Source organism: Artemia sp. Qi Xiang Cuo, chromosome 9 (genome assembly GCF_049724085.1).
Source record: "Artemia sp. Qi Xiang Cuo chromosome 9, ASM4972408v1, whole genome shotgun sequence".
Classification (NCBI taxonomy): domain Eukaryota; kingdom Metazoa; phylum Arthropoda; class Branchiopoda; order Anostraca; family Artemiidae; genus Artemia; species Artemia sp. Qi Xiang Cuo.
Window position 1 is genome coordinate 33008155 of NC_142802.1, and position 14146 is coordinate 33022300.

Below are 14146 nucleotides of genomic sequence, written 5' to 3' on the forward strand. Positions count from 1 at the left end.
GCAGTTTTTTATCATCCTCAATATTCTCGTTGTCAATGAATTTACTCAGATTGTCCTCAAAAAGTTCCACGGGTGAGAGAGCGAGTTCTATTGGAGTCAAATTATAGGGTTTGGCCATTCTCTCTCTCTCTCTAGAGAAAATATTTACAAGTCCTGCAATTATCGGTAGTAAAAGTGTGAAAAAGCTACCGCCCGCCTGAAGAAGACGTTTCCTTTTAAAATTCTTTCCTTTGTTTTTAGAGGCCAATGTACGTACAATGGAACGATGTTGCTTTGCCTGTTGCTTACCTACTTTTGGCAGTTGAACATTGCCCTCGGTTAAATTTAAACAAAGTTCGGATATTAGATTAATGAAATCATTGTCAACACCATGTTTGAGTATGGCTTTCCTAAGTGGGGGTTTTGAAGTGATTAGAACTGAAAATAAATGTCTATTTTCATGTAGTTTCTTCACTGTCATGATAGCGACTAATAGGTCTTTTTACTGTTCACGGGAAGATATGCTGTAATTTCATTGTCAAAAATGACTGTAACTACACGCAAATCCTTGGGTGTATTTTAATTAAGATCCAATAGGATATAGCCGTAGGGCTTATTAGTTGCCTGATTGTACGCTGAGAGCAAAAATTTAGGTGCCCCAAGGTATATTTGTTTATTGAGGGTTATTAGCGAGCTAGAATCACGAACAACTCTGTAGATGATATAGTAGGTGCAGTTCAATGGAAGTGTTCGCATACATTTGCTCTGATGAAAGAGATTGTGTAGAACCGGAGTAACGGAAATCTGTTCATGATGAGAGCGAACGGTGAACAATTGCAGCATTTCCTGGGACCATTGTTCAATATATTCAGCCAGATCGTCAATAATCAGCCAAGAGTTTGATTCAATAATGTTGAAAACATCAAGTCCCTGTATGAATTGTATCTGCACCAATCCCACTATGCCAATTGCTTTTATTTTATTGTATGACTCCTGCCAAATACTGTAACAATAGTAGATTTTTTTCGGCTTTTCCACAAACATTTTATCACAATTCTTAATTATTTTTGTTAAGAGTGTCTTTTTGCCTGACATTGATCGACCGCAAAGATATGATCTGAATGGTGTTTTAAATCGATACATGTTCCCTTTAACAGTTCACCTAAAACTAACTGTAGACTATAGTTGTCTAATGACTAAATAATTTACCTACTAGTCCGTTCAAAAATAATGAGAAGAAGAAGAACAAAATCAATAAAGAATCATATTTCTTGAATTATTATCATAAAAAAAAGCACTTTACAAATAATACATTACAGAAAAAAAAACAAGAAAAACACACTTAAGATTTTTTTTAATTATAATGAAAAACCATTAAAAAAATGCACGTTAAAAATCACTTTAATAAATATACTTTATTTATTTATAAAAAAATACAACATTTAATGAAAAAATACACTGAGAATAATATCACCTTTTTTTACATCATTTTTTTAATTTGAATGCAACAACAACATATAGCCTGTATTTACAAAAAAAATCTGCTCTAAGTAAAAAAAAAGATACCTTTGGTAGCCGCGGCGCCCTCCCCTCCGCTAGTGGCCGGCCGCCCCCCCCCCGCCCCGGCTAAGAGGTCCCCCCAGGCCGCGAGGCAACCCCAAGGTTTTGTGAAATTTATTGGACTTTACTCAAACCGAGACTTTCCCTATTGCTAACACATTCGGCTCGGTCGGAAGTTAAATAGTGCCCCAGGGGGAGGGTAGTCACACCGTCTTGACAACCATAGACCTAGTTGGAAATGGTACTCATGGCAATTTTTTCTGTATTTACAGTGAAGTTCCTGTAGTTCAGCGAACGAATTGCCAACAATTTTGCTCGTGGAATTGTATTTTCAAAAATATAATTCCTATAGATGTCCATATCAAAATTCTTATCTACATAGCGCGTAAGTACTCCTTTGCAACATTTTTTGATTTCCTCGTCGTGTGTCTGTATAAAGTAAACCTTCGGACTTACAAACATACCACGGGAAATCATGTCGCTTCTCGTTTCTGATTTTCAAAATAAAAGCTGATTTGGCGCCTGACGTTTCACTAGCTCTGGGTAAAGGCCACTCAAATTGGTATAGTTTATCCGCGAGCTGATGATTTCACCGTGCGCCAAATCATCAATTAGGTTTGGAGTTTTTACTTTTAGCAATAGAGAATCTGTCACCCCGTAGCAGACCTCTACTTGCCCCTTTTCCGGCCACTGTACCCTAGCCACATTGTAGTAGAATTCCAGCATGAGCTTTCTAGAGATCTCCAACATGGCACTGCCTGCAGCAATATTTTTATTCTGGACAATGCTTCTTTTTTTCCTATTCAATAGTACCATGTCTGAGCCAATGATTGTAAAGGAAGTGTAATTTGGATCGGCAATAATTCGAGTACAATGTTCGAGATCGGTCACGACGTCACAATGATTCCTATTGCGAACACTTTCGCACATGTTACCAAAAGCCGAATTTAAAATGAGCTTATAGATTTCTTTTTCGGCTTTTGTCTGCGCTTCAGAACGTTTCTTGATAAAAGTGTCAACAAACGTATTCAGATAGGGTTGTTGACTAAACTGGAGGGCTCTATGAACATTTGTGACGTTGAAACCGTTGTTGCACATCCATTTTAAAGCCAAATGATGTACAACAATATTTTTCTTCGGCAGAAGGTCAGCAATAAGTTTTTGTTTTGAAGGTGACCAATGCAATCCTTCTACCTCGACCAAATGTTTGTTGCGGGAGCTAAAGAGTCCCTAGAAACAGGTATATTGATACATGGAAAAACAAAGTCCTTTACCGAATCGTGAAGCTCAACTGGTATCTCCCCATCAATTTCAAAAAACCATCCAACTGGCCCATTCTCCTCATCACTGTCAATGTTGGGGAAATGTGGGGATTGAGAGTCATTGAGCCATTTATAGTCATTACAGAGTAGCGCATAATGAGATATGGCCGAGGGGTAGAGACAATTCATATAAAGGAACACTGCATCTGATTTTGTCCCCGTCATCTCTCCAGTTGGATCAGTTTCCAACATACGATCCCCATGAAAAACCTATCCACCCCTCATTGACTTCTCGATGAACAGGTGCTGATCGATGTCAGTGATCAGCCCGATTTTTACCCCGCTAATTTTTAGGATGATGTCCATTACCAGATGAGGAGATGAAAAATAATATCCTAAATCAAGATTAAATTCCCCATAGATTTTGTCCGTATTTTTACACATAATGTTTAAAAAAGTTACAACATCACTCGACAAATGCAGCTTGCAGTAGTCAAACCCATTTTTACACCCTCCCTCTGCCCACAATTTTTTGGCAAAACTGTATTCTTCAGGGGTACACCCACGATCGTGTAGACTGTCGTAAAAAGATTCGATCGAGGGACTAGTTTCCTCGGCAAATCTCGACATGGAGCAGTAATAATCATAAGGATATATGCCCTTGACCGTCAACAAATCATATAAATCATTTGGAAATAGTTGCTTGAGAAGGGGGTAAGCGTTGCAGCCGTCATCGTTTTTCTGCACTTGAATTAATTCGCTCAATGATTTGGGGATAAAACTGTAGGAATCTAAAAAGCGAATTTTATTCGTGTACTCAATGTCGTCTTCAACACATCTCCACATAAATTCCAAAACAAGCAACTCTTCTGATGATTTAGGAAGGATTTTGAAGGAAAAGCAGTCTATCACCCATGTATCATCCTCTGTTCCATTTCTTTGAAGATGTGCCATTGCTGGTAGCACATACTTCAGATCGTAGTTAGAATTATGTATAAAAACCTGAAGAAAGAGTTGCTGTTTAATTTTTATACTACATTAATTTTGAGCCCGCCCCCGAAAGTTACTTTTCCCCGTTGAATTGGGGTTAATAAGATGATTAAAATCCTGGACAGCGTCTTTTGGGGCAAGAGCACTCCTACAAACCCAACAAATTATCCCCTTTTCTTGTGCCCGTTTCTCCTTATCTGATAATGACATTGGGTAATTGGTGTGACGCAATCGTAAAATTGCACCGTTAGCTGTTTTTATTAAACACACCAATTACTTCTCCATGCCACCTTCCTCATCCATAGTAAAAAAAACTCTTTTAATTGCATTTTATTGTTGGAATCGCGACGGGCATGCGCATAGGAACACGCAACTAGTTTGTGTTCCTTGACTATATTTGGCCTTGATGGGTCCGATACCTCCAACAGTCTTGATTCACAACCCAAAGATATTTTATCAACCTGTAGCAGGGAATTTTGGAAGTTTTTAAATTGTTAAGTATCTTTGCCTTCTGCCGGCATTTCTATTCTTTGATTGCCATGAATTTTACAATATCTCATGTGATCCGTGAATTTTCTTTCAGACCTAAATGAGGCAAGGCACATGGGCCTTGGACGTTCCCCTTTCTTCACGCCTTGAGATAAGAGTCGACTTGCTGCCGTAACGGGGAAAAAATGACCGTAGGAATTTACATCTTTAGGGGGCTCATAGACAACCCAAACCCAATTTTTAACATTATCTACCAACGGTGTCCTAACTGAATATAAAATCCCTTTTTATTCGGTTTCGTTCCCCCAATTACAAATTCTGTGTCATACTGGAGAACAACCACCCCAAACCCAAGATTTTCATTTGCTTTTTCAAATATAGTTATTTCTTTTAAGGACACCAGATACTTTCCCTCTAAACAATCAAAATTTACTTTAGGAAAATTGTTTCCACCATTACGTGCAAGTCTGTCGAGATTTTTCATTGTTGAATCTTTTTTCAATGTTTTATGAGCTTCTGCTAAAAATGTATATTTAAAGCATTGCAGCCCTGTGTCAAATTTGAAACCCTGGGCTCCTTTGGTAGCCCACAAATCTGGGTGGTATTTTATTTGTTGATTACCTCTCCCCACCCCTCTTAAAAAAAAGTTTTTTTTAAATCTACGGAGATTCAGATTCACGTATTCAATGTACAAAATGGTGGACCCACTCCCACTCTCTTTGAATATGTCCAAAGTTGATATTAATTTATTGGCCCAATTGAAAAAGTTACCCTCAAATTCATTTAGACCAGGGTAAAAAGTTTGGTTGCCAGTTGAAAAATGAAAATAAAAAATGTCCCCAGATGTCTCCTTTTGTAAATAAACTTTTTGATGGACTGATGCCTTATTCCCCCCCCCCCCAACCACACCCCCCCAATTGTGAATGTGAATCTCAATAAGTGCTCGAATTCGGTCAATGTAGGTATGAAGAACATTTACAGGGTCTGTTAAAATAACACTCCCGTCAACCAGGTTTTCCTCGGGGGGATTAAAATCTACACTATGTGTTTGCAAGTGACCTAGAGCAGACTCTAACAAATAAAATTCACGTAGTTCCGGGGACGCGACACTATTTTCATGTCCTGCACCTATTTGCACAGGACCCAATTCACTAATAATGAAGTCATCGTCAAAAATCTCCCCGGAAACTTCACATCCAGCAATTTCCGAAAGGCTATTCATTTCTTCCGTTGTAAATTTAAAATCCGGGGGGATATTAAACGACGTACTTTCACTAACATCATTCGATTGTTCCGGCGACAGGAGACAATTACCCATGATATTCTGAAGTCCTGGGCCAGGGAAGGCAGTTGTTTTTGTAGCTTCCCCCTGAAACTAAAATTAATGGATTGAGTTTTTTTTTTCTTTGAGAAAAGTTTTATCACAATTATAGCACACTATTTATTTTTTTTTCTTAGTCAGATTTGTATTCATATTATTTATCAAACAAATGTTTTTTTTTCTTAATTGGATTCGTATTTATCAAACAAATGCATAATAAATTACAAATTTTGCTTATAGCATTATTTATAAAACAAGTGCATAATAAATTACAAATTTTGTTGACAGCACACACACACACACATGCTCACGCACACACACACACCGACACGTACACGCTCACACACAGATCGCAACGTTTGACTAATAGCAATAAAATACAGTAAAAAAATCAACTCAATAATTATCTTAATATCTCATTTAAAAAACTGACTCTTTTTCCTACAAATCTAGCCATCCATAAAAAATAGCGATCAGACTAGAAGCAGATTCCTTTTCCTACAAATCTACCCGTTTACAAATCTACTATTTGTAATAGCAATAAAGTAAAGTACATTATAAAAATATTTGCCATTGGTTTAGTAAGAAGCGTTTCATGTCCAGTCAGACGTTTACCACCTACTAAAGTCATGTATCAATATTAAGGCACTATCTGATTAAGGTTTGATTTTGGCCCCCCTCCCCCCATTTTTTCTTCAATAATTACCCCCTTTAGTAAATACAGACGTAAAAATTTCACGAGAAGGTCCTTATTCCATTGAAGGATACACGAAGCAAAGGCGGGTAGAATTCCGATTAATTTGCGCTATAAAGTTGAATGCTATCTGATAAATGGTGCTTAAAGTGGAACTTGCAGCTGTAGAAACCGCTCGTGGGGCATAGTGAATCACGGTATCTCTCCTCAAATTCATGCTAGTCTCCCCAACAGGCTTTAGTGTTTTATACGATGGGTCCTTGTGGGAAGAATGAAATTCTTGAGGATTTTGAATGTTGTCTACCATAACCAATAAATCGTCTAATGTCGATATATCCAAATTGTCAGTAGATGGTATGTCTCCTTCCCCTAAATTAGTTTCAAAATTGAACTCTTCTGTGTCATTGAGCTTTGCTCGCTTTTGACTTGACGCTTGAATATCGGAGTCCTGGAAATAAAAATCAATTTCAGTCTTCTCTAGTCACCTGTTTTACCAGCTACTAAATAAAACACATTTTTTTTAAATATGTTAATGTAAAAAAATACAATTTCAACTATTATTTTATTCAAAATATTAATAGGGGGCACCCCCTCCCACCACCCCAAAGCCCACTCCAAAATACATTAACCCTATTGTTTGTATTTAAAGGTGTGATATTGTTCAATTATACTCTTAAAAACGTGATATTTATGTAAGTTGCATAAGAAACATTTAGAGCCGAATAGCCTATAAGTGTTTTGGAATACCACAAAACACGTTTTTTAAATACAATACATGAAAAAAAATACAATTTCAACTATTATTTTATTCAGAATATTAATTGTGGGCACCCCCTCCCACCACCCAAAGCCCACTCCAAATACATTAACCCTATTGTTTCTATTTAAAGGAATGATATTGTCAAATTCTACTCTTAAAAACGTGATATTTCTGTAAGGAGCATAAGAAACATTTAGAGCCGAATAGCATATAAGTGTTTTGGAATACCATAAAACAGATTTTTTAAATACGATACATGAAAAAATACAATTTCAACCATTATTTTATTCAGAATATTAATAGGGGGCACCCCCTCCCACCACCCCAAAGCCCACTCCAAATACATTAAAGCCTATTGTTTCTATTTAAAGGAGTGATATTGTCCAATTCTACTCTTAAAAACTTGATATTTCTGTAAGTTGCATATGAAACATTTAGAGCCGATTAGCCTATAAGTGTTTTAGAATACCATAAAACACGTTTTTAAATATGATACATGAAAAAAAATACAATTTCAACTATTATTTTATTCAGATTATTGATATGGGACACCCCCTCCCACCACCCCAAAGCCCACTCCAAATACATTAACCCTATTGTTTCTATTTAAAGGAATGATATTGTCCAATTCTACTCTTAAAAACGTGATATTTCTGTAAGGAGCATAAGAAACATTTAGAGCCAAATAGCATATAAGTGTTTTGGAATACCATAAAACACATTTTTAAATACTATAAATGAAAAAAATACAATTTCAACCATTATTTTATTTAGAATATTAATAGGGGGCACCCCCTCCCAACATCCCAAAGCCTACTCCAAATACATTAAACCTATTGTTTCTATTTAAAGGAGTGATATTGTCCAATTCTACTCTTAAAAACTTTATATTTCTGTAAGTTGCATATGAAACATTTAGAGCCGATTAGCCTATAAGTGATTTAGAATACCATAAAACACTTTTTTAAATATTATACATGAAAAAAAAACAATTTCAACTATTATTTTATTAAGATTATTGATAGGGGACACCCCCTCCCACCACCCCAAAGCCCACTCCAAATACATTAACCCTATTGTTTCTATTTAAAGGAATGATATTGTCCAATTCTACTCTTAAACACGTGATATTTCTGTAAGGTGCATAAGAAACATTTAGAGCCGAATATCCTATAAGTGTATTGGAATGCCATAAAACACATTTTTAAATACGATACATGAAAAAAAAATACAATTTCAACTATTATTTTATTCAGAATATTAATAGGGGGCACCCCCTCCCACCATCCCAAATACATTAACCATATAGTTTCTATTTAAAGGAGAGATATTGTCTAATTCTACTCTTAAAAACGTGATATTTCTGTAAGGTGCATAAGAAACATTTAGAGCCGAATAGCATATAAGTGTTTTGGAATACCATAAAACACGTTTTTAAATATGATACATGAAAACAAAAACATAATTTCAACTATTATTTTATTCAGAATATTAATAGGGGGTACCCCCTCCCACCAACCCAAAGCCCACTCCAAAACACATTAACCCTATTGTCTCTATTTAAAGGATGGATATTGTCCAATTCTACTCTTAAAAACGTGATTTTTCTGTAAGGTGCATAAGAAACATTTAGAGCCGAATAGCATATAAGTGTTTTGGAATACCATAAAACACGTTTTTAAATATGATACATGAAAAAAAAATACAATTCTAACTATTATTTTATTCAGAATATTAATAGGGGACATCCCCTCCCACCACCCCAAAGCCCACTCCAAAATACATTAACCCTATTGTTTCTATTTAAATGAGGGATAATGTCCAATTCTACTCTTAAAAACGTGATATTTCTGTAAGATGCATAAGAAACATTTAGAGCCGAATAGAATATAAGTGTTTTGGAATACCATAAAACACTTTTTTTGTAAATACAATACATGAAAAAAATATACAATTTCAACTATTATTTTATTCAGAATATTAATGGTGGGCACCCCTCCCCCATATCCTCTTTTTTTATTCTTCAATAATTACACCATTTAGTAAATATACTCGTGTAAATACAATGATCATCTCAATTATGCATGACATAGAAGATAATTGCTATCTCTTGAGTTAAAAATAAAAATTGTTGCGAAAATCTAAACAGCTGTTATGAATATGTGAATTTTGTCATTTCTCCAAGAGCTTACATAATTATAGAAAGTTCCCCTTTTTGTGTGAAACTCAAAATGATAGATAATTCTGTTTGAAACTCATAATTATAGATAGGAAATGAAAAAGGTTACTTTAGTCCACGAATAATGTATATTTACTTACCAATATAATTCTTTTATTGTCCATTAGAACGTGCGAATTGATTCTTATAGGTTTATTATATACTATTATACTTCTATTAATACTTCTATTAATCAACTGACACAGAATGAACAATTCGTTCGATATATATAGCAAAAAAAACATGATTATAACCAACTGTAAACCGGTATTTCTAGAATGAGACCATTCTTTGATTACGCAATTTGACAATTTCTAGTTTTTAGTTTAAAAAAAAAAAAAAAAAAAAAAAAAAAAAAAAAAAACACGTTATGATGACGTACTCACTCTCTTTGAAAAGGTGTATATGTCCCATAGAATAGCATAGGAAGGAACATAAACCCTTAGAATCCATACGTTATTGTGAGAGGCTATTCACTCTCTTTGAAAAGGTGTAGAGGTCCCTTAGAATAGCATAGGAAGGAACATAAACCCTTAAAATAGCATAGGAAGGAACAATAACCCTTAGAATAGCATAGGAAGGAACATAAACCCTTAGAATCCATACGACATTGTGAGAGGCTATTCACTCTCTTTGAAAAGGTATAGAGGTCCCTTAGAATAGCATAGGAAGGAACATATACCCTTAGAATAGCATAGGAAGGAACATAAACCCTTAGAATAGCATAGGAAGGAACATAAACCCTTAGAATCCATACGACATTGTGAGAGGCTATTCACTCTTTTTGAAAAGGTGTAGAGGTCCCTTAGAATAGCATAGGAAGGAGCATAAACCCTTAGAATAGCATAGGAAGGAACATAAACCCTTAGAAGTATAATGTACTACTCTACTGGAATCCAGCTGTATGGAAAATTTTTCCCAAAAATCCCTCCCCCCTCCCCAATGAAAATTTTTCTCCCTAGGAAAATTGCCCTATGGAGAATTTGTTCTGGTGATAATTCCCACATGGGGGATATTTCCCGTAGGAAATCTTCCCCAAGTAAAATCTCCCCAGAGAATTCTAACTTCACTGAAAATCTCTGAATGTAAAAGGGGGTTGCCGACGAAAAAGTAAGACAAATAAAACGAATTTGATATATGAATTCTGGCCGAATCCTTCCGAGTTAAATTTCCCCTGGGAAGTTTACCCTCTGAAACTTCCAATCAAATGGGAAATTCCACTGTAGAAGTCACCTCCCAACCCCCGAAAAATGTCTGTATACTTTAAAATAACTAAGACTATATACAAACAATGGGTAAAATTTTATGGCTTGAAGCCCTTCCTCCCAGGGCTGTGGGGGGTGCCATGTTATCCCCAAATACATAGTTACTGAACTTCTTAACTATACTAAATAAAATGGTTATCTCCAAATTTTTATTGGACAACTTTGAGGAAAAACGGCATGTCAGGGAGGCTAGTTGTCCTCCAATTTTTGTGGTTACTTAAAAAGGAAACTTGACCTTTAATTTCCGTTTGAATGAGTCCTCTTTCAATCCTGAATCCCTCTCCCAACCCTGTAGCCCTCTCGCAATCTTGTTTCTCCAATGTTTTCAAAAATTGGAAAAATTTTCTCAGGCTTGTAGCTTTTGGCGGGTAACTTTAAACTTAATTAATCTTGCGTGTTTGGAATCAACATAAAAAGCCATTTCTTATGTATATATCTTTATCAAAATTTTGTTTTTCAAAGTTTCCGTTATTATTGAGCCCCATAGCTTTTTACTAACGTTTCGGTTGCCGCGAAGGTTTGAAACCTCTGGTAAAACCTCAATATTTTTCACGACCTTCTAGCTAATACTGTGAACATAATTTGTTTAATGTTCATCACTAATTGTCTTTTCCAAAACACCTGCAAATTTTATCAAGCAGTTTTTACCAAAGAAATTTTCTTACCGTTCATTCAGACAAAAGAGCCTTTGTTTGATAGTTATTCATGTACATAATTCAGTGAGGAAAGAGGAGATAAAGCTCATTAAGAATTAAATAAAAAAAAAGTTGTTTTTAACTGAAAGTAAGGAGTGAAATTAAAACTTAAAACGAACAGAAATTATTTCGTATATGAAAGGGGTTGTCCCCTCCTCAACGCCTCGCTCTTTACGCTAAAGTTTGACTCTGTCAAACAATTCAATTTTTAAAACAAAACAAAAAATTAGCGTAAAGAGCAAGGCGTTGAGGAGGGGACAGCCCCTTTCATATACGGCATAATTTCTGTTTATTTTAAGTTTTAATATCGCTCTTTACTTTCAGTTAAAAAAAACTTTTTATTTAATTTAATTTTTGAACATTTTTGAATTAATGCAGCTTTGATTTTTGCTCATCGTAAATGAATAATCAAAACGAAATTTGCAAATTAATTTTACTTTTTTTGGGCTAAATGGCTTTCTCGAAGTTTTGTTCTCACGTAACTTACGAATTAAATTCCGTAACGTACTTCTGTATTCGTATGTTTTTATAACGTATATTAGGGAATTCGCTTCCCTAGTCAACACCTCACTCTTTACACTAAAGTTCGAATTTTGCTCAAAGCACAAACCTCTCAATCACAAAGGTCGGTTAATTAGAAAACATAGCTCTTTTGAAAGTACTAAGAAAACTTTAGCGTAAAGAGCGAGGGATTGACTAGGAGGTGAACCTCCTCATATATGTAATAGTTTCTATTGGTTTTAAGTTTTAATGTTGCTCCTTACTTTCAGTGGAAAAAAAAATTCTGTTTTTGTTTAGTTTCTGATCGTTTTTAAATAAAGGCTAGGAAATCCGGTGCCCCCTTCACAGAAATGTCCCTTCCCCCAAGGAAACATCCTCCATGAAAGGACCCTACCCTGTAACCCCCGCCTCCGACCCCTCCCCACTAGAAAAAATCCTTCCTGAAACCAACTGTATACTTCCCATTAACCAATACTATATGTAAACAATGGGTAAAGTTCATAACTTTCAGCCCTTCGCCTGGGAACTGTGGGGCATTAAGTTATCCTCAAAGACATAATTATTAAATTTTTTGACTATGCTGAACAAAATGGCTATCTCAAAATTATGATTGGGTGACTTCGGGAGAAAAATAAGCGGGGGAGGGGGCCAATTTGTCCTCTAATTTTTTTTTTCACTTAAAAACGGCACTAGAACTATTAATTTTCGTTTGAATAAGCGCTCTCACGATATTCTAGATCGATACGTTCACCCCTTGAAAAAAAAAAGAAACAAACAAATAAACACGCATCAGTGATCTTTCTTCTGGCAAAACATACGAAATTCCACATTTTTGCAGATAGGAGCTTGAAACTTCTATAGTATGGTCTGATACGCTGAATCTCATGGTGTGATTGTCATTAAAGTTTTGTGACTTTTAGGGGTTTTTTCCCCCTTTTTTCGAAAATAAGGCAAATTTACGCGTACCTTTTGATGGGTACGATTAAATTTGAGAAAATTTCTATATTTGAACTCAGCATAAAAATTTGATTCTTTTGATGTATCTATTGGTATCTAAACTTCGTTTTTTAGAGTTTCGGTTACTATTGAGCAGGGTTGCTCCTTACTTACAGTTCGTTACCACGAACTATTTAATAATAGAGTTGAAGAAAGTGAGTTTTTATGCAAACTAATGAAAGACAAAGTAAATAAGCTGAAAGGTTATATTATTTAGAAAGGTTGTTTAGCATTTTATGATAAATGACATACTTCAAAATGTATGACAATATTTCGTTTCTATATTGCAAAGTAGATTAGAAGAGATAACCTTATTTAATAAACCTTTGACTAGTAAGATTCTGTTCAGAATACAAATTGAGTCAAGTTCAAATTTGTTATGTCCAATCACGATAAGCCACCAAGATACTCAATTAGAAGAAAGGACAGAGAGGCAATAGGCTGCATAGGGATTTAAACACAAAAATATAGAAAAAACTGGCATTTTCTTCATAACAGAGATAATGTTTCAGACCTAAAAAGGCAACATGCAAAAACTTGGTTTTTACTGCATTATAATATTCCCCACTCATTCATTTTTTTTTTCAATAAATATGGTCTGTTCACAAAATTATAATTATCAAAAATGTGTGATGCCTGTTACAATTCTGTAAAAAATAGAGACCTTGAGACACTACATTGTTCTTATTGTTTTCAATTGTAACTAAGAACTTGCAAACTTAATAGTTTAGAGAAAAAACATTAATTACCTAGATCACTTTACCTGTGTTTGCTTGATTTCTGACCCTAACACCTTAGGGGCTACAAGAACGATCTCAAATTTTACTCTCTTGTCCAATTCTGCGCTTATGCTGTTGGCTTCTTCTACCGCTGGGATTACCAAAAGAAGATCTTCCTGCAACTGGGCTGCATCTAAATAGTAAGCAGATAAACTACAACAGAGATTTGTATTTCATAGTAAACTTAAGAAATTCAATTGCAAAACAGGTGGTACACTATTGATTTTCACACATGAAGACTCCCCGGTAACAGGGGCGTCAATTCTCGAAAGAATATTTTGAGCATGCGAAAGAGCATAAAGAGCATCTTGATCTAAAACAATGTCACCTACTTGAGTTCAGCAATTAGTTACAGCGCATTTAGCTAGACACGGACAAAAATGTTCCTGGTTTTTTCTGGGTTGTAATATGGATGGTCACCAAGAATGAGAATCGGTAGTCAAGTTGTAATAGTTTTTATTTGACTTATCTCAAAACGTAATACATTGTTATTGAGAGATTCTTTGCGCTCCAGCAAGCTCCTCTGTAAATGTCATATAGGATCGTCATAATCTGTATAGCAACAGTTGCGTAGACCTGATCGGCAATGGTCACAAAACGCCGGATTCTGTTGAAGATTTTTGCAGGTCAAACAAAA

General features: G+C 35.3%; 1 protein-coding gene across 1 annotated transcript in view; it reads right to left on the reverse strand.

The window, feature by feature from the left end:
- The window catches only part of LOC148948584 (kinesin-like protein KIF28), a 288269-nt gene that overhangs the window by 15963 nt on the left and 258160 nt on the right, over window positions 1-14146 (reverse strand). The window contains exon 15 of the mRNA XM_089094971.1: window positions 13494-13642. Coding sequence (XP_088951097.1) covers window positions 13494-13642 — 149 coding nt within the window. The remainder of the gene's footprint in view (window positions 1-13493; window positions 13643-14146) is intronic.